This window comes from the organism of the source record quoted next, unplaced genomic scaffold, assembly GCF_019419815.1.
Source record: "Pyrus x bretschneideri cultivar Hongxiangsu unplaced genomic scaffold, Pyrus_bretschneideri_v1 Contig48, whole genome shotgun sequence".
NCBI lineage: Eukaryota > Viridiplantae > Streptophyta > Magnoliopsida > Rosales > Rosaceae > Pyrus > Pyrus x bretschneideri.
The window spans coordinates 2,094-23,158 of NW_025999785.1; the positions used below are offsets into that span (position 1 = coordinate 2,094).

Here is a 21,065-nt window from a genome sequence, read left to right on the forward strand (position 1 = left end):
TTACTATTATGTATTATATCAAATTTTACTATAAAAAAGTATATAAAATATTTGATTTGGGACAAAGGCATTTTAGTAATCATACTGGTTTATATTCTGATTCTGCTTAATTAGTAAACAGTTTTATGGAATTAGTGTCATTTCTATTCCGATTCTAGAACATTTAAGTAAACAGCTTCAATAGGAATCCGATTCTGACTTCTCATTTCAACTCCCCCTCAATTCAATTTATCCTATTTTCATTACAGTTACATAAACGCGCAATTAGTGTTTTAATCACATAGCTTTGTACATATGATCATAATCGTTCATACTATAAATCACATAGTAAAGATCATTTTTGCAAAAAATAAATAAAAACTAAGGTTGTTTAATCAATCTATTGTAGCAAATGCATAGACAGTTCGTAATACTTTTACCAATTTTGTTCATTTGTTTTTAAATAGATTGATGGTCAACCGTTCATTTGTTTTAAAATAATTTGATGGCCAAATGATCTTAGTTTTAATTGATTTTTTGTAAAGTTGATCTTTATATGATGATTTATAATATAAAAAGTTTTAATTATAAATATGAAGTTCTATAAATAAACAATGAATTGTAACAATTTTAAGAAATTTTGAGTAGAATGAATTGTAATAATTTTGAGAAATTTTGACTAGAAATTCCTGCCCATCTTTCGGCAAAGAGTTCCTATTTCTCCCCCTACCGTGGCCATCCCAGTCATCATGAAAAGCAACATTTTCCTCTCCATTTCCATTTCCATTTCCATTTCCATCTCCTCTGAATCCTTTCTTCTTTCTTTCCCTTTCTTCAATCAACCAATCAACCAGTCAACCACAAAAAACGCTCACACTCTCTTTCCCCCTTTCACGCTCCCTTCTCCTTTGATTTCCATTTCTGCCACTCCCCCTCTCTTTCTCTAATCTAATCACCCCCAATCCCCGTCGGTCCTATGCAAATTAGGATTGATTCCCAATTAGGGTTTTGATCCTTTTGGTCAGAAATCCAAGAAATGGATTCGGACGAAGAGTTCGACATGCTCGACGCCAACGATGACGACGACGACGATTTCTACAGTGGCGGCGATGATGATGCAGCTGGCGCTATGGACAGCGACGACGCTGGAGTTGCTGATTACGAGTTCATCGACAACGACTCCGACGATTCCAATGATGTCGCCTCGCATCGATACCAGGTGGCTTTTCTCTTCAATTATCACAATTTCATATCTTCTCTTTTATTTTCTTTGAAATGATTTTGGTTAATTGATTTTTTATTCTCATGCTTCTTCTGGGTTTTCAAAGTTGAGCCCTTTTAGTACTTGTCCATATGTTAAATATGCTTAATTTTTATATTGGGTCTAATCATAAAAAAATTCTTCTTTTTTTTGTATTCGGCTTTGTGGTAATGTTAGTGTTGCTGATTTTGATCTTAGATTTCATTGATTTATCCGAAATGTAAATTTAGTTCGTGTTGTGGGAATGTTTTAAAAAGTCGGAGCCTTTACTTGTACTGTGGAAATGCTAATTCTGCTAGAATTATTAGCTTCGTTATAATGTTAACAATCCTTGATTTTGATATTTGGGTTAGTTGGGCTAGAGTTACCAAGGAAGGATTTCCGTAGTTGCTGCTATTCCTAACAAAAAAGAGTTTGCATAGATCGTGGGTAAACTATATCTGGTGTTTTTTTCTTTTGTTTACTTGATTTGTAATTTTTTTTTGTTCAGGCCTCGGGCACGTGCGCCCCCCCCCCCCCCCCCCCCCCCCCCCCGTGGCACTTTAGTTGATTTGTTAAAGTCAGGGACTTTTGTTGGTGGATAAAGCCAATTATGTTTATTAGAGAAATTTGGTATTTATTTGATTGGTAGCTGACCATGGTTGAAGTGATTGGGGCTTTTTTCTTTTAATTTTTTATTTTTTATCTTTGTGGTCCTTTGAAGGTTGTTCATTGTTTCGGTGAACTCCAGGGATTTGGTAGCCTTTCTCTTGAAGCATTTGGATCTTGGAACAAGTAAAAGCTAAAACTGATCCATATCGCAGAATGTTGTGTGCTCTCATTGTTGTGTCTAAAGATGAGAAAAGTCTTTTAGTTTAAGATACTGATACATACTAATTGAAATTTTGCACCTTACATGAAACTCGTTAGTGGATTTCTACACACGAATTCCAAACTTTGGAAATTTGTAATGAACTCTACTAGGCTGTGATATCTTTGCTTTATTTTCGCTTTTTTTATTTTATTGCATTATATAATCTCGTTTACTAAGTGTATGTATGGATCTTTAATTTAGGAGTTTTGGATGCTTGTCTATGGGCCAAAAATAAGTTTATCAGTTAGTTGCGGCGCTCATTATTGTTGTAATTTCGTTACATTTTTATTGCAGCAAAACTACACCGTTTTGACAGAGGCTGACATTCGTCAGCATCAAGAGGAGGATATTGTGAGGATATCTACAGTGCTTTCTATTCTAAAAGTTGCAGCTAGCATACTACTCCGCTACTATAATTGGTAAATTGCTGTCTCCAATGTTTGTTTTCTTTGCTTATTTGGCTAATTTCTTTACATGCTGACATGGATTGCCTTTACTCTTACTAATGGATACCTCGGTTATGTGAACCAAATTTAGTTTGTCAGATAATTTCCACTATACCTTGCTCAATTTGTTTGGTGTGCATTTATTTGGTAAGTTGTATACAATGGTGCATTGTTTTTCTGGATTTTCTAATGAACCTATACTTCCTTCATACTCACAGGAGTGTCAGTAAAGTACATGATGAGTGGTTTGCAGATGAAGGAAAGGTTCGCAGGGCTGTTGGCTTGCCCGAGAAACCAGTTGTTGAATACCCTTATGCAAGTGAAGTAAGCAGTCCCTGCTTTCGTATGTCATCAAGTTTGGGCATTTTTTGCTTCAAAGTTTTTTTTTTCCTCCAAACCGTTGTTATTGCTGACAGCTTTGATAACTTGTTTTTGTCTTTTAACAGCTTAATTGTGGGATTTGTTTTGAGACCTATCCTCATGATAAGATGCATGCTGCAGCTTGTGGTCATCCTTTTTGTTCCTCATGCTGGGCAGGTTTGATACAATGTCATATATTTTTTTCTTTTTTCTTCCATGGAAAAGTTGAACTTGTAGTGTGCATGATTTTTTCACTTTTCTATTATCACCAGGGATGCGTTTATATAAGGAGAATGCTGTAATATAAGAAAAGTATGTTCAGCAATTTAGTCAAACTTTTGTTTATAGGTTCCTCAATACATGTGGATCTCTTGCATTTGTGCAAGACCTGTGTTAGTGACTTTATGGTTGCACATAAAAGGCCAGACCGGTCCTCCTTTTGTCATCATTTAGTGGGTCTTTGTTTTCCCATCATATATAGCATTTTCTAGGAGCAATACGTGTAAATTATGAGTGTTGATAAAGAGATGTATTATATGTATTGTAGTTCCGTTTCTTGTACTGCGGATACAATTTTTGTATTTTTACGTCTCTGTCATCTAGTATCCAGTAATCTGAAGTTTACAAATATATATATATATATATATATATATATATATATCATTTTTTCATCTTGTTATTGTTTCCAAATGAGTTTTGAGTTTTGTCTTACGTTCTTTTATCATTTTCCATGTCTTGTAGGCTATATTGGCACGGCCATTAATGATGGCCCTGGATGTTTGATGTTGCACTGTCCGGATCCATCTTGTAGTGCTGTTGTTTTCCAAGATATGATTAATGATTTGGCTTCCTATGAAGAGAAGGAGAAATATTCGCGCTACTTTCTTAGATCTTATGTTGAAGACAATAGGAAGGTAATCCCACGATTCGATCCTTGATCACAATGATCAGCGATTTGTCTATTCTCCCAAAATAAATGCAAAACCTTAGCCGTTATATCTTCTTACTTGCCAAACGTTTAATTAATTTGAGGTTATAGTGATTAAAAACAAGTAGAACCATTCTAGTTGGCGAGTTGATCAATTAGCCTTAGTTGACCCATCTTAAATTCGGTACTAGTGTTTTATGTAAACTAGACATGCAGTTGACTTGGTGACGTCATAGTTAACAGTATATGAGTGAGAAATGTTTTGCAGTGGCAGCTTAGAAGTAAACTTAAAGATTGCTTCATTTCTGACAAGTGATTACAGAAAAATATTTATGTTCTGTACAACTTCATTGCCTTGCCCTAGTTGTTCTGTACAACCAGGGCAAGGTAATGCATGACTTTATGGATTTTCTGTAAGGTTTTAAATGTATATTTTGCATTTGGATGTATTTTTTTACTAGCCTTCATTCAATATTTTGTTGACCATTATTATTTCATGGATGTTTCTCTGTAGACCAAATGGTGTCCTGCTCCAGGCTGTGATTATGCTATAAATTTTATTGTTGGTGGTGGAAGCTATGATGTTACCTGCCGCTGTTCATATAGCTTTTGCTGGAATGTGAGTCTCTTTGAATTTTTCACATATAGTTTTTATCTTCGTTGAATATTGCATGTATGTGCATTTTGTATGGCGTACAGGATAAAGATATGATATGATGCAGCAATGTGAGAAATCTTCAAAAATTAGAATATGATATGTGTTGTAATGATGCATATATACATGGCTTGTTATTTTTTCTTCTTGTTTTATATTTATGCTTTGTTTTATGTTGCATATGAGCCCTTAAGCATTGTATAATACCACTTGGTGCTTCATATGAAGTTATCTTGTGCTTCATAGGTGCTCATGGCATTTACATCATGTGAATTTGACCTTGCAGTGTACTGAGGAAGCTCATCGTCCCGTTGATTGCGGCACTGTGTCAAAATGGATAATGAAGAATAGTGCAGAATCTGAAAATATGAATTGGTACGTAAGCATTAGTTATCGGCGGAATAGTAACCTTATAAAGCAGGAGAATAGTGATCAGATGTGAACATTGGACTTCTCCAGGTCCCATAGGATGATGGGAAAATAATCTATGTGCTGAACCCAAGTAATGTTTGATTAAAGCATGGCCAGTCCCTACCATAATAATTGCTAGACATGTCCAAACCTTATCCTGGAATCCTGGATATCCACTTTGATGTCATATCTACATGACAATCCTGTAGCTAGGCAGTGCGCAAATGCCAATGTTGAAGTGTGGGATGGTGCCGGCCAAAAGAAAAGGTCTGTAATGGTCCCCTTAGTATGGACTTTACAAGTTGGGAGCTGGGTTCTCGATGACTCCCTAAAATATTGTAGTAAAATATATCAACGTTTGCATGTTAAGCTTATAGTTTGGACAAAATTGTGCTTATTCCAGTTCCTAGTTCAAAATATTTTGACGGGTATAGCCACAGAAAGATAGGCAGTCAGGTTTACATCAGGGATGGACTAAAAGAAGACTTAAGTCTTCAAAAATTTCCTTGAGGGCCTATCTCTCTCTGATGCACATGTCATCAATAGCAGCTTCACAAAATATTTTTTTATTGTTTTTAGCTCAAAATACTAAAGTTATATTGATGGATTTCAGGATATTGGCTAATTCCAAGCCCTGCCCAAAGTGCAAACGGCCGATTGAGAAAAACCAAGGTTGTATGCACATCACTTGCACACCACCTTGTAAATTTGAGTTTTGCTGGTAAGCATTTTAGGAACACTACCTTTTGCATTTTGATTTCCTGTGTATAGCAATCATCTGAAAAATGATTTAATATCTTGTGCCCCTTTCCTAGTTTTTTACAAAGGCATAACTTTCTTATGTCAAAGCTTGATTTCATGTCATCATGCGCCTTGTTTGAACACTATCTGCTCAAAAGGAGAAAACAAAATCTTTCTAGAACACTGATACATGTAGTACATGCTTTCAGGCTTTGCCTCGGTGCGTGGTCGGACCATGGTGAAAGGACGGGTGGCTTTTATGCATGTAACCGTTATGAGACAGCAAAGCAGGAGGGAGTGGTATGTTAATGTAGTTTGCATATCTATTATGATGGTCGTGTATTTTCTCAAGCTATTAACTCAGTTTGTGCCATATTATATGATTCTTATCATATTGTTATATACAGTATGATGAGGCAGAGAAACGAAGAGAGATGGCCAAGAACTCTCTGGAGAGGTACACTCATTATTATGAAAGATGGGCAACCAATCAATCGGTAAGTACCTAGTTTGCCTAAGAATTTAGTAAAACTGATATCACTCAGATATCAGGGTTCTGAAGTTCTCATGTATGCACATAGTTCCTAATGTTTAACTATCTAAAAGGCATCTTTCTTAATGAGCCAAGTTCAGTTAACTTATTAGCTATGTTTTACCTCGGTAGTAAACAGTCATACATACATAATGTGACTCTGCATGAACACGTACAGAAGACAAGTTTATATATTTCCTTTACATTGCTGATGTCTACACACGTTACAAACTTGTAGGCAACAAATCTGTTGACAACTAATCATTATGCTTGCTATGTTCAGTTTTCTGAAGTATTGATGTTTGCTCATTGTTGGAAATGTCAATTAGTTATTAAAGTTGGTTGGTTTTTTTAATAAAACAAGTCATGTGGCTTTCTTTGACTTATTTGCTTACTCCTTGATGCTTTAGCAGATGCTTTCTTTGACTTAATGTCAATTGCTTGATGTTTATCATAGGCTTTTTGTGCATGTGCAGATGTTTTTATTTTTTAAATTGATGCTTTAGCAGTTTCTATTTTCTTCTTTGCTGGGGTATAAAATAGTATCTAATAATGTCAAAATACATGTTCTTCATGACAATCTACTATACTTAATAAAATACATTATGTTAGAGTCTAATTTCTTTTTTTTTACCTTTCCTTCACTGCAGTCCCGGCAAAAAGCACTTGCAGATTTGCAGCAGATGCAAACTGTGCATGTAAGTAAAACATTTTACTATCAGGTCTTTCTTGGTTAGTGATTCTGGTATAGGTGATTGATGTGAATATCAATTGTGTAGTTTGTGTTCCTGGGTTTATGCTTGGTGCAGTGTATTTTATATATGTACAATTTTCTCCACCTACTGTTTTCTGTTCAGCGTTTTTAAGTATACTGTCGATGTTGTTATTGTAGCTTGAGAAGCTGAGCGATATCCAGTGCCAACCTGAGTCACAGCTGAAGTTCATTACAGAGGCCTGGCTACAGGTACCCTACAAGTTACCACACTTTTCTACCAAGAGTGTTTTGCTTTTTCTTAGTAAATTTTCTCTATTTTCAGATAGTTGAATGTAGGCGAGTACTAAAATGGACATATGCTTATGGATATTATCTACCGGAGCATGAACATGCCAAGAGACAGTTCTTTGAGTACTTGCAAGGTATGTCATTTTCTCAAGCTTGAAGAGAGGCGATGCATCATGTTGCTTTGTCCTAATTAATATCTGTTTCTGCAGGTGAAGCTGAGTCTGGGTTGGAACGGCTTCATCAATGTGCAGAAAAGGAGCTACAAGTCTACCTTAATGATGAGGACCCATCAAAAGATTTCAATGAGTTCCGCACAAAACTTGCTGGATTGACCAGGTTATGTTCGACTAAAGATATTATGCTATAGTTTTCTGATTGGACGAGTTGACTCGGGTTACAAGGATATAACTTTTCAGTTTATTGATTTACGGTCAATTTCAATGAAAACAGCGTGACTCGAAACTACTTTGAAAATTTAGTTCGAGCTCTGGAGAATGGTCTGTCAGATGTGGATTCCCATGGTGCCTGCAGCAGGACAGTAAGCTCAAAGTGTTTGGGAGGTTCAAGTAAGGGAAGAGGTGGGAGGGGCAAGGCTTCAACATCCAAGTCTAGTGGTTTGAGTAGAAACATTGACGATTTAGGCCACTGGTCCTGTGAACATTGCACCTTTGCAAATGTCAGGTCGGCCAGTGTGTGCCAGATGTGTCAACAGCGCCGGTAACTTGTGTTTCCTATGCAAATTGGCCTAATCGGTTGTGGAAGCCTTGGTTTTGCCTCTTTGGCTGGCAGATTGCAGCGGAGAATTGGCCTGGCGGGTTGGGATTGCAAGTGCGAGGAGGATGCACAAAATAACAAGGGTGGGAGGAAGAGACTGTCTTGCTTGTTTATAGGAACATGAGCTGTATATAGTTCCTGTTGTTCTCCTAGCATTTACGTGGCTGTCTTGATTCATGCAGATGCAAATGCCCAGGATCTGTAATTTTCATGTCATTAATCAGTTGCTGATAAAATTGTAGCAAAGTTTGAATATTTAAAAAAGTCGGGGGTGGTGGTTGTAACTTGCAAGAGTGAACTAGTCCCCTGCTGCGCCTGCGCAAATTAAATAAGTTACGTACTATTTATCTACCTATTTTTCTCATCTTGAATGTTATCGAACGAAATCCCCTTTGGGTTTTCCTTTCGCTCCAATTTCCCTCTGAACTATTCTTTAATTTCCATTGTTTTCTTGTATCATTGTGCAAGTAAAATCCAAATATACGGCGATTTGGATTTTGCGTTCTGACTGAAGTTACATCCGGCGCTTGTTCTTATGATGCTCTAAAATATCGGCTTTGTTGTGACTGAATTAAGATTAACAGAGAATTTTGTATCAAACGGTATTTGACAAGATCAATTCTTCAGCAAGTTCACGTATCATAAGATGCAAAAGAGAGATGAATTGCAAATCCCTCCTCCTTAGAAGCAACCAAGTTACAAAAGTACAATATATCCCTAGCGTGGCCTAGGTGTTAGCTAGGTAGGGGCCTAGGGCTGCCTGCTTTCCCAACACAAGTCATCTCCAACCCCATACGTACAAATGCACCTGCCCTGACAGACATCTAAGACTCAAAGCACCAATTTTCCGGTCGTCTTATTTTGTCACCTGACCCAAACCCAAGTTTGCACGAATGAATCCGCCCTAACCTGGTTACTGGCAAGCAACAAGGAATGCTGATACAACTTGAAGAAATGCGAGTCGAATTTTGCTGCCTGCAATGCGCGCGTGGTAATTATACACTCCTGGTTTTGTAGGCAGTATAAGCCAACAGTAGTGGAATTGCTAGGCTATATCCTGGAAAATGGAGAATGGGATTCATCTCATATGCTTTGATGAGAGTCCTGCAATTCTGCAATCCAGAGACAAAAGAAACATAGAAACCAAAGTACAACATACATAAGTACAATATGCAAACTGATTACAAAGAAAACAAAAGATGCATCTTGATTTATGCCCTCATAGTCATTACTTCAATATGGTTCCCAGGACGATAGAAGCAAGAGAATTCAGTTTGGAGACCTCGCAACGTTTCAGAATGGTGGTTGCAAGGTTCCAAGCACTTCTCTTGCCTCCATTATCTTAAAAAGTCTGGAAAAGTATTCACATATTTACGACATATATTTTAAGCAGAAATGGGGGGCAGTGAAAGAAACCTTACCATAAAGTGCTTCCAACAAACTGCTAAGCAAAGAACCAAAAGTACATTTCGAATCCACCGGTTTCCAACACCAGAATTTGATCTCCTATTACCTGAGTAATCGTACCATAAAGATCTCTTTTCCTCTGGACCATAGTCATCTTCTTTCTTCCCTGTAACAGAGAGGAAATGCTCCCTATAGATCTGTTTTTCAGTAGCCAAAGCAGCAGTCAGGAAAAGAGCAGGAAAAACCACAAAGACGAGATGTGGAAGAACCACTACCATTACATCTGGAGATCCAACATACTCATGTTTTCCCTTCTGATTGAAAGATTTGACCACCCACCCCATATAGGTCATGTATCCTTTATCCTTGCTGTCCGTGAAAACTTGCCCAGTAAACCAGGGGAATAATATAAGGTAGAACAAGTATCCTAAAAAACCAAACCAGGCTACGGGAAGCCTGCAGAGCTCCTGAAAAACCAATCCTACAGCACTAACGAAGCCCTTATTCTTGTAAGTGAAATGCCTAACTGAGAAAGTGAGGATAGCTTTTGGAATAAGGAGGATGGAGAGTATGAAATATACAGCACACCAGAGCATTGGGTAATACAAGGCATCCCATTGACAACCCATGACCATAAATTCCTTCCAGGTCCATGAAGTCATAGTAGTAAGGCCATTAACAGAAAACGGCCTCAAATCAGATAAAATTGATCTGCCCATGAAGTCTGTTGCTTCTATTTGCAACCAATATCTGCTTGGGACTGGATCCTCAAAGGCTCTATGATTCCATGGAGCAACATAAAGATCTCCCCTGGAGGTGTTATCCCCAATCATTTGCATGGGTGCCTCAAATACCAGATTGAGAAATCCAGGTCTTGAGTCATAGATCTTAGTCGTAACTGATGCAATTGGAGAAACAGAAAACACTAGGGCTCTAACTGTGCCATAAGATAAAGGGACCATATCATGACATTCATACTCGTGATGGGATGAAGATGTTGACATGAACCGTGAGTCCAGGGGAAAAGTTGGCAATATGATAGTCTTTTTGGTGCCTGACTTGAAATCAATGTCAACATACGAAACATGGCCTCTATCAATGGCCAAAATTCTCATGGCTCTGCTCCTCCTCCAGTCACCCATCTCCCACTCCCAGAACTCTTTGGCGGCTGGGGCTTCAGTTGAACAGTTAACAGCACTATGAAAATAGGGCTGGTGTACATTAAGCTGGAAAAACTTGTGCAAGGATAAAAAGTGACGACTCAACTGATGGCGCCTCTTCAAGTTTCTGCCAAACCTAGAATGCAGATGCCCACATATATAAGCTGATATGGAATGATTGAGGAATATATCTTTTAGGCTCTTCCCAGAGTTTGAGGTCACTGAGAATGAAAGAGGAAAATGCCCAAAGGAAATCTTGCTTAATGGTTCTTGTGATCTAGAGTCCCACTGTGAGAGGTGTGTATCCAATTCTGCTAATAGTTGATCAGTTGGATGCCCAAAGAGATTAGTTGGACCTCGTAAACCAACAGACATTGTGGTATCGACTCCAACAAAGAGATGCTTCCGATCACCAGTCTGGATGGAAATGAAAGGCGTAAAGTTGGGGAAATGACGAAAAGCTTTTGAATTAACAAACATTTAAGGGAACGGTAGCATCTGTGATCAAAGCATGGGAATTGGGAACGTACATTAAAGTTGAACTGAATGTTGGGTAAACTAAGCACACAAGTTGAGTTGAGTTATTGAATACACGATGACATATAGATATGAAGCATCTCTCTCTGAAACTGAGAGTCTGAAAGTGAGAGGAATAATACCTGAAGAGTGACACTGTTGACATTCCGCCTTCTGCCCAACTGGCCACTGATGCTATACTTTGAAAAGAAATCAAAGGAGCCGCCGAGCTGTGGGACGCCAAAGTTGTCGTGATTTCCTCTGAGATCAAAGAAGAGGGTCTTGTCAAGTCGACTCCTTTTGATGACGTCCTCCATGACGTTGTGGTATTCCAGCCACTCGTCCTCATTTTGCTTCATTGTCAACAAATCCTTGCTTTTTCCATCTGATTAATAATTATACATGAAAATCCAAACATGAGTATGCACTAATCAATACTATGCCTGTGACTGAGAATATTAGTATTCACTAAATATGTTTCATTTCATACATCACCCGTCACCCATCATCCATGTGATGACATATGAAAACAGACCTGTGAGATCACCGGTGATGAAGACGAGAGAAGGGTTGATGAAGGAGAGGGCGGGACCCACGAAATCCTTGAAGTCGAGAGCTCTGTCGGGATGGTGGACGCTGAAATGGAGATCAGAGAGCTGAACCACCCACACAATTGAGTCGGGGCCTCCCTTCACATCTACCGCCCTCCTCAGTTGTTGTTGGAATTCTTCTTCGGATTCTTCAGTCGTTGGTACTGCTACCGCATACAGATTGAGATCGAGATTGAGATATAGAGGGAGGCAGTGGCAGAGCATTATAACCCAAAACACCATCATCAGAATGCCACTCGACCCACCACCCATCTTGTTCCTCAAAAATAAATAAATAATCTTTTGAATATTCCAGTTCCGCTCACCCCAATTCGCCCAATTGCCTTCATTTGCTGGGTCTTGTTCACTCTGCACTGCTGAGATTCGGAAACAGAACAGAAGACGCACACCAATGACCGAGTCATCGCGTGGAGGGCATTTTAGTAAATGACTTTCGTCTTTCGTTTTAGGGATGTATAGTAGTAAACAAAATGTTAAAAAGTGAATGGATTGTTGCAAAAAGTAGACCCAGAGTTACGCTGCTGCTGCTGAATCGCTGAATGAATCTATCTCATCTCGTCTCATCTCGTCTCATGCTCCGGTTTGATAATTGCTGCTTCTGAGACGAAGCCTTGCCACTGCCACTGTCTTCCGACTACTGGCACTTGTTCTCTTCAAAGTTCAATGGCGAGTAATGTAATCTTCTTTATCTTTATCTCTTGTAATTTTATAATTTTTATTATAAATGTTTCCTTATGGCTGGGTGGGTCATGGGTGACTGCGTCCGTCTGTGTCTGGCTTGTTGATTCTTCTGTTCATGCCAAAGGCTCCCGACTCCTGTCCCTAGCAGTAATTGGCTCCAAGTATTTTCCCTTTTGTTCTTTGGGCTTCTTTCTTATGATCATCTGTCTGCCTTGTTTGATTGTTAATTGTATTTTCGCATAAGAAGGGGTTTTTGGGAGGTCAGATCATTATGTATTTTGTTCATTTTCTCTGCTTCCTAGATGAATTCATGTGCAATTTGCTTTCTTTTCTTCATTTCATTTGGTTATGGATGATTGATATCAACAAGTCTATCAAATATGCCAAGACTCACTCACACTAGTATGATTATCAACTTTGCCATGGAATCAATTAGGCTCCACCTCATTCTCCAAAATGAATTTATGTTCATAACTATACAAGAATCAAACTCAAGTGAGCCCCTGTAACAATCCTTAACCTTGAGTCATCATCATCACTGTCCAAATTGAAGGCTTGTGTTGTGTACTCACAATTTCATTTTCTCTTCCTGCCACCCCTCTATTCTAGTTCTTGGCCTCTCGAATAGGAACCGCACCACCACTGGAGAATCAAATCCCTGAAAGATCTTACGTAGCTCTTGCAACTTGTATGATCCACAACTGTTGCAGTGAACCAACTTTTTTCATGGTCCAAACTTCAAAGATTCGCATAAAGTCTCTGCCATTCCCCCAAAGGAGGTATACATATTTTTAGGTCACTCAAAGTTTGTATTGTTCTATGCTATATCTGACTGAGCTTTTGCATTTTCTTTCTGCTTTCTTGTTGTTTACAGAATAAAGTCAACTGCATTATATCTTTATATGAACGGATGACTTGAGATTTCTCGTATTCCTATCAATACCTTAATAATTAGTAGCACTTTATAAATAATGTGAGTTGTATGCATCCTTGTCGCATAGACTGCTTCTGTTGTTCTAGCATTCTTTCTTGGATTTCCTCTTTTTGATCTGCTGTATGCCCACCCTACCTATTTCGGAGTCCCAGAAAATTATGATGTGGAATGATGCCCAAATTTGCTGCAGATTTGGAACTTATTCCAAGATCCTGCCTTCACTAAGAACTAGGGGCTTAAAGGATTGGGAGAGGGATTTACAGAGAATGATTTCAGTCATTTTGGAACTTTTGTTGGCAGTCAACATTATATATCCACATCAAATAAAACTGGTGCCAACTGTATGCAGGAGTTATAAGTTTCCTGGTCCAAATGCTTGCTGTGTACTGATGCCTTGTTTCATAAAAAATATGTTGATGCCCTTCTTAACATGCTTATTTTTGGTATGCTGACGCAGTTTTCAGTCAACAAGACGACAGTGGAGAATAGCCTTTGCCTTGGACACAGGTGGGGTTCCTGATGAGGGTGGGCAAGAGGGCATCAATGGCAACAACTCTAATCTCAATGCCACCCGGTTGGGTCGGATAGTGACTGCAGGTGGGAGACAGCTACTGGAGAAGCTGAATTTAGCCAGGAGAAATTTTCCAATGAAAATATTTCTTCTTCTTTTGGGTTTCTACACGGCAAATGCGTTGGCTACAATCCTTGGGCAGACGGGGGATTGGGATGTTTTGGTTGCGGGTATAGTGGTTGCTGCCATTGAAGGTATTGGCATGCTAATGTATAGAAAGCCCCCCTCTCAATCGAGTGGGAGGCTCAAGTCGTTTGTCATGATGGTGAATTACTGGAAGGCAGGTGTTTGCCTAGGCCTCTTTGTGGATGCTTTTAAATTGGGTAGTTAAAGGTGCTTCTACAGTTGTACCCACCTCAAGTTTGGAAGATGGAGATTTACTACTAAACTTACTTGTGTTTTTAAGTTTTAACGCCCTTTATCCGTCGGTAGGTTGTCCAGTCTAGATCCACCTTTATTGTAAGATGACCAATCTCAACTAAATTTTTGCGAATAAAAGTTTGCCCTGTACATGCAGCTCTCAGTTTAACGTACAAAGCTACTGTCTTACTAAATGAATCCTGCATAAACAAATTTCTTGAATTATGCCTCCGGGGGTTGGGATCATTAGAAGATTTCCCCCTAATGACCGCCAGTTTCGGTATCTTAGGAGTTGGGGGTGGCGGCGAGGACGATGGTGTTGGCGGGAATGGGAGCAGAACGGATGGTACAACCTCACCCCCATAGACCATAGTGCACACAATAATGGCTTAACCTCTCAACTCTAGCATGCTACATTCTACACTCGTTACTTGTGCCAGGACAACCATACGAGCATTTGGATATAGGGTTGGCTGTTTCAAACAAAACACAGCTAACTCATACTTAAGATTTCAAAGTAATACTTCTTCCGCAAAATAAAATAGAAAGTATCAAACTAATGTGAAAATATTCGATGTACATTAGAATGCCAGGCCTATCCTAGGCTACGACGGTTTTTCCCTTCTGATTCAAGCTCCTTGACATTGTCGACAACATGCTGAACTTTCTTCGACAGGTCTTGCGTATGTTCCTCAATGTGATTAAATAGAAGATCAACTATTTCTCTAAGTGCAGCAGACCGCTTTCTCTCGAGGAACAGCTCGTTAGTTAACTCTGCAATCTTTGTCTTATCGTCCTGCAAACACATGACAGAGTGAAAAAAGAAAAGAAGCCTATGGTAAATGAATTTCAGGTCATACTAATGCGATGCAACTGTCATGTCAACTTGTAGGCCTGTTCAATAATGTAACTCTCATATGAAGTCCCCAAAAATATGGCATTGAGCAACATGCGCAGCAGATACATTATGAGCTCTGTAACTCCCAAAAATCCCATTTAATTGACCAAATTAAGTTGCAGAACCTCAATATAAGATTGTTTCAAGTCTAATATGAGTTAATATCCATGACGAAAACAAAAAATTGCTAAGAACAAATTAAAGTCAATAACAACTGTAAAAGATAACGATAACTTACCGGTACTTGATCATTGACCAGTCCTTTTAGAGCTTTGTTGGGAGTCAATGCATGAGTGTGCTCCCTAACGAACCATGTAACAACCCATTTCCCAACACTGAGTTTCTTGATGGACAGCATTGCCCTACAACCTACCCTAGTTTGAGCCCGAGGCTTTAGGGTCTTCTTGTCACGCCTGTCAGGCTTTCGGAAACCCTCTTTGTTGCATACCAATGTCCGCCCAATGACGGTTCCATCGTGTTTGGATCGATACATATCGTTCATACGAGTAACGAAACCCATACGAGTGGCATAGGCATTATAAAATGCCAGTGCACTTTCTTGTGAGTCGAATTCCTGACCCACATACGGCTCATGTGGTTGGACTAGACTTGATCCATCTTTACAAGAATTTGGAGTCCTTTGATCATCATCATCATCATCATCCTGTCCAAAAAGATGACTCATATCTACAAGAGAAGTTCCTACCGATGCACCATCAGATTCACTGCAATAAATACATATTTACATCAAGTTGAGAAGAAATTATAATCGATGGAACTCTAAGGATCCATTCCTGCAGGCTGCAGCTAGTCTTCTAGTGCCAAATCACCCCTATTTCTTTATTCTATTCTATGAGCACTATCACTGCCTGTGGATTTCCCAAATCCGAATTCATGTATTTATCTAATAATATCTAAGCGGAATTAATTATGGATTATGGAACATCGGGAGGAATTGGAGGATGAAGCTCGAACAACACATTATACAATTTAAAAGAAATCAATTTCCATATTATTCCATGGTTCTAACTAAGAAAAACGAAGATTCCCACAAGTAAAATCACAATCGCGCCCAGAAACTAAAAGGAAATTGCAAAACCCAATTCTATTGAATTGACAGAAAATCAATAAGGAAGCCTGAGTAATTGCATGTCAAACTTACTGAGTCATTGAATTTTTTGGAAGCCCCTCCAAATGCTGGCAGTGGTCGCTCAGATGCACACAGACAGCAACCCTTTTGTTTAAAGCGCCAAGCTCAGGCCCTCCGCGATAGGGAACTGGGAGAGGCTTTCTGGTATTTCCATATTTCGTCGAAATAAAAAATAAAAAATATCTACTTATTTTTAAGTTTCTCGCCGAAATATTGTTATGAAATATTTTGGTTGCTCAATAGATAATAAAATTGCTTTAGCATACTTCATAACATTTTTTTTTCCTCATAGTCATGCAAAATATTTTGCGAAAACACAAAAAATATGGGTCAACACTCATAGTTTTTAATTAATTTGCAAATTTCAATAAAAATTATAAAAACGATTTCTCTTCAGCTTCACCATATCGTAAGGTTTTAAAAATCTCGTATAAGAAATTTTCAGATATATTCTTATAGACGGAACATCATTTTGTAAATATTTTAAGCCCCACTATTTTTTTTTTATACTTATTTTTAAGTTTTCAACTTATATATTCTATAAAAAATACTTCGATGCTCAATAAAAGGTAAAACTACTTTCAAATGGTTTATAACACTTTCCTTAATGCCCACACAATTTATTCAGCCAGAATACAAAATTCTATTGCTTTCACAAACATTGTGGGCTAATCAGTTTTGCCTTAAACCTTTCCTTAATACTCACAATTTTTAATCAGTTTTGTAAATTTGTAAAAAAAACCATTATAAAGCTTATTTCTTTTCATCTTTGCTGCACTGTGAGATTTTGAGATTCCACGTAGAACATTCTGGACATATTCCTGTGTGTAGAACTTCCTTTTAGCAATGTTTTGGGCCAATTTTTCTATTTATTTATAAGTTTTCGACTTAAATATTTTATAAAAATAATTTTGATGCTCAATAAATGGTAAAAAAACCGATTACAAATGGTTTGTAACGTTTTCTTAATGCTGACACAAAATATTTTGTGAAAATACAAAATTCAAAATGTTCACAAAAAATGTGGGATTTTAATTGGTTTTGTAATTTTTTTTGCAAAAACTATCATAAAATCTATTTCTTTTAATGTTCGTCACACCGTGAGCTTTTGAAATTTCACGTAGGAGTTTTTGGAAATATTCTTAAGGGCAGAAGACCGTTTTGTAAATGGTTAGGACCCCGCTAATTTTTTTCTACTTGTTGGCTTGAATCTCCTATATAAAAAAAAATACTTTCGTCCAATAAATAGGAAATTCGCCTTGGAATGGTTTATAACTTGTTCTTTTCACGATTACGTAAAATATTTGGAAAAAACACGTCTACCTTCATCCATAGGTCTTGACACAAGGTTATAATTCTAACTCTTCCAAAATGGTATCTCATTGATGGTTCCAACTTCTCAAAAGAGGGTCTTCTTTGCCTTCCACCTAAGCTACGCAGGAAAAACCCAAAAAAATTACTATTAAATCGACAGATAGGTAACATAACATGAAAATCTAATGAGAAAATAATTGTGAGATATCAAATTTACAAATTTTATAGAAATGTTTTATAAAAATTATGAGATATTAAATTGAAATGTTTTAAAGATATTATAAAAAATTAACATCAACCTCAAACCTAAAAAAATAAAATGTAATTTACCCTTTACATTTATTTCGGGTTGTACCTCTCCCTCAGGCTCCCCGCAGTGAAATAATAAACCCCCACAAAAGCACCAAGGGGATCCCCCTTGTGTCATTCGAGGACAAATCCTTTTACCTCAATGCCTGCACAACCCTTTTGCATTTATGGGACAGTGCCAACTCCAACACTATTCTCTCCCTCTCTCTCTCTCTCTCTCTCTACAGGTAGGCAGGCGGGCGGGCGGGCATGAATATGAGATGACTAATCCTCAGCCCAGACTGATCAATTAGTAAGTATTATGGACCCGGCTTTTATGGCCTCTCAGTTCCTATACATTTCTATTTTTTTATATTTTATGTTGTCAAGGTCAGGTCACATCAATATTGTATATTAATTTTTTTATAAAGATAATAAAACAAAAAATAATAATGATATAAAATATTGACGTGTCTTAATCTTGATCGTACAAATAGAAGAGAACTGAGCGGGCATAGTAACCAGGACCAACTATTATTCCAGGCAGGTCAGGCAGGGATCAGCACGGCAGGGCCTTGAATCTTGACTATTCTCTCATTTTCTCTTCTACCATTTACTTTCTAATTCAACAGCCTCCGCTTCTTGGAATTTGGCCTCACGCTCTTTCCAATATTTATAATAATAAAAATCAAACTTCCATTACAAAACAAACAAAAAGAAAGAATAGGAGGGGGGAGGGAGAGAGAGAGAGAGAGAGAGAGAGAGAGAGAGAAAGGAGAAAAATAACGTTTCATCAGGAGCAACACCTGTTACATCTTTTGCCTTCCCCTTCTTTAATTTCGCGCTTCTGTCCCCCTCCAAACTCCCGACTTAACCTTGCCCTTGCCCTCACTCTTCAAGGAAAGTAACGACTTAATATTTAACTCTCTTTTCCTCTGTACGCGCACTCCTCATGTATACTATCCATATACATGTTAACTATAGCATCCGCAAAATTAAATTGATAAATTAAAGTATAATATACAATGAATAGTTTTACTTTTAATTACATGAACGTTTTTTATGGACAACATTGATGTTATTAACAGTGAAATGTTAACTCATCTCTTTCTAATTTTAACAGAATATCATAGCGGGTTGATTGACTAATAAGTTTGTGAGACTTTACTTTTTTTTCCCTTGCTTGAAGTATTGGGGTCTTGCCTTGACTTCCTTTGCTTTGAATTACAAAGGGAAAAAAAATTCATCATCGAAGTGGAATCGGTTGCACTTATGGCTCACTATGTGGTCTCACGTGAGAGGTTTTGTTGAAGAATTTAAAAATCCCACATCGAATTTTAGCATAATAAAGTGCACTATACAATGAAAAGTTCCAATCCTAATTACACCAATGTTCGTTTCTGATAAAAAATATACGCTTGTCAAGTTGTGCATATGGTAAAATTTAAGTGAAAAGACCATATTAATGTATTGAGTAGTGAATCAATAACACTCTCTGAAATCTTGAGAATGACTTCGAAAATAATTTTATAATCATTTTGACTAAATTTTAACTTGAATATAAGAAACATGGTTGGAAATGCTCATATTCTAATTAAGTTCTATCGCTCTGAATTTTTTTCCTTGATTCCTTGAAAAAGAAGAAGAAAGAATACAAAAGGCACTTACAAGACTCAGTTGAGCTACAATATATGCGCATAGATTGTAGTGTAACTTAATATTGATTGAGGATAATGATTTAAGTTATGCCAGCAGCTGAAAATAATGGACTTCCTAGAATAGTCATTTCTGTTTAGGCTTCTTGCGCATTTGGGCTTCTTTCACATGTAGTTCAGTATCATAATAGAGAGTTACTCTTAATCTTACTCTTAGCCCACAAATATGTATACAAGTATTTTTAAATTATGGCTCTATATATGTTTTCTTTAACGTTTTGCTCATAAAGTTTTATTACTTTGGGGCTTCAGCATGTTTTGCTGCATGCTCTGAATTGTGAAACGTGAAGGCCATGGATTCAAGTAATGCATGTAACGTAACCCATGCTTTGCTTTATCGCAAATTCGCAATCACCATTCACCACATCCAGATTAGAACGCAGTTCAGCATATCTATATTGGAGCAAATATGTTTACCGGTCGGCATACATACATGTATAATGTATTCCATATGATCACGACTATTACTCCACGATCAGGTCATCTCATGATTGGTTATAATCTGTAATGATCGATTATGTCTATACAAAGTACACATGCACGTACTTATGTTATAAATATCAAAGACCAGAAATTCATCTCAGTCCTCCAAACTCACAAGTTGCACAAATATTTTGGACAATAAAACACCTCTATGTAATGTGTGTGTCATCTTAATTATAATCACAAAGACTGGTACATGCCTAATTATTCACTTCTTGTTATAATCTTTTCAGATTTTTCTTGTATTCTTTTTTGCAGGGCTTTCATTGTATTTTATTTTATCAATAATATATATTTTACTTTAATTAATGTTTGAAGAGATGAAAGGGTGTTCTGCTTGCCTAATCTTTCTTTATTCTCGATATTAGGGCTGGATTCGGTTCAAAACAGTTCGGTTTTTGCCAAAACTAAAACCGAACCGAAATTTTGATTTGGTTCTTTTTTTTTTTTTTTTGGATTTTTTTGGTTTTGTTTCAGTCCAGTTTGGTTTTTTTTTTTCAGATTTTTTTTTAAATAAGAAATTTGATAAACTAATAAATCTGGAAAGAAACAAATCTGCAACACCAAGAGCAACACAAGCACATAATCGATCAAAATACTATCTTAATCCACAACTCACATCAATAATTACATTCATTCATTTAAAATTCAAATAACTAACAAACCCATAACACCAAAATCGAATAAATCTGCAATACGAACCAAACCAACAACCCATAAATTTACACCAAAATTTACCCTTAAAAAACCCATAAATCGAAAAAATAAATAAGAGAGACTGGGGAGGACAATCACGTTCATCAGACTAGGCATAGACCCTTTGAAAAAGAACACAAGTCCCTCAGTGCCATGGAAGATACTGTCATGGAAATAGATGGCTGCGGAAGTTTGTTCTCACAAATATGAAGCTTGTAATAGAAAGGAGGATGCTCCGCGAAAGTCATATCAGACAGTTCATCTCAAGAAAAAGATCGAGAGGCTCAAAAACAAGGTTGTGGGTGGGCAGTCGAGACGGCAAGACGGAGAGACGACGA

General features: G+C 37.5%; 4 protein-coding genes across 5 annotated transcripts; 2 read left to right on the forward strand and 2 right to left on the reverse strand.

Moving 5' to 3' along the window:
- Positions 1-709: 709 nt before the first annotated feature.
- LOC125470039 (probable E3 ubiquitin-protein ligase ARI8) lies at positions 710-8,357 on the forward strand. Its single transcript, XM_048568438.1, has 15 exons — positions 710-1,198; positions 2,388-2,512; positions 2,758-2,863; positions 2,986-3,076; positions 3,641-3,813; positions 4,342-4,446; positions 4,769-4,857; positions 5,507-5,614; positions 5,844-5,934; positions 6,042-6,131; positions 6,817-6,864; positions 7,059-7,130; positions 7,204-7,303; positions 7,379-7,505; positions 7,620-8,357. The coding sequence occupies exons 1-15, from the start codon at positions 1,016-1,018 to the stop codon at positions 7,888-7,890; spliced, it is 1,779 nt and encodes a 592-aa protein (XP_048424395.1). The 5' UTR covers positions 710-1,015; the 3' UTR covers positions 7,891-8,357.
- Positions 8,358-8,585: 228 nt separating this feature from the next.
- LOC103951942 (putative metallophosphoesterase At3g03305) lies at positions 8,586-12,033 on the reverse strand. 2 transcript variants are annotated; one of them, XM_048568437.1, is made up of 5 exons: positions 11,562-12,033; positions 11,170-11,411; positions 9,626-10,927; positions 9,365-9,547; positions 8,586-9,055 (listed from the first exon to the last, which is right to left on the reverse strand). In XM_048568437.1, exons 1-5 carry the CDS (start codon positions 11,887-11,889, stop codon positions 8,939-8,941), a joined length of 2,172 nt encoding a protein of 723 aa, XP_048424394.1. In that variant the 5' UTR covers positions 11,890-12,033; the 3' UTR covers positions 8,586-8,938. The 2 variants fall into 2 exon arrangements, with proteins under 2 accessions (XP_048424394.1, XP_048424393.1); XM_048568436.1 differs by having other exon boundaries at positions 9,365-10,927.
- Positions 12,034-12,127: 94 nt separating this feature from the next.
- On the forward strand, positions 12,128-14,333 carry LOC125470040 (ycf20-like protein). The gene is made up of 3 exons (XM_048568440.1): positions 12,128-12,312; positions 12,928-13,097; positions 13,710-14,333. Exons 1-3 carry the CDS (start codon positions 12,301-12,303, stop codon positions 14,152-14,154), a joined length of 627 nt encoding a protein of 208 aa, XP_048424397.1. The 5' UTR covers positions 12,128-12,300; the 3' UTR covers positions 14,155-14,333.
- A 326-nt stretch (positions 14,334-14,659) lies between these two features.
- On the reverse strand, positions 14,660-16,410 carry LOC125468168 (protein FAR1-RELATED SEQUENCE 5-like). Its single transcript, XM_048568439.1, has 3 exons — positions 16,244-16,410; positions 15,320-15,806; positions 14,660-14,979 (listed from the first exon to the last, which is right to left on the reverse strand). Exons 1-3 carry the CDS (start codon positions 16,249-16,251, stop codon positions 14,779-14,781), a joined length of 696 nt encoding a protein of 231 aa, XP_048424396.1. The 5' UTR covers positions 16,252-16,410; the 3' UTR covers positions 14,660-14,778.
- Between the last annotated feature and the right edge of the window lie 4,655 nt (positions 16,411-21,065).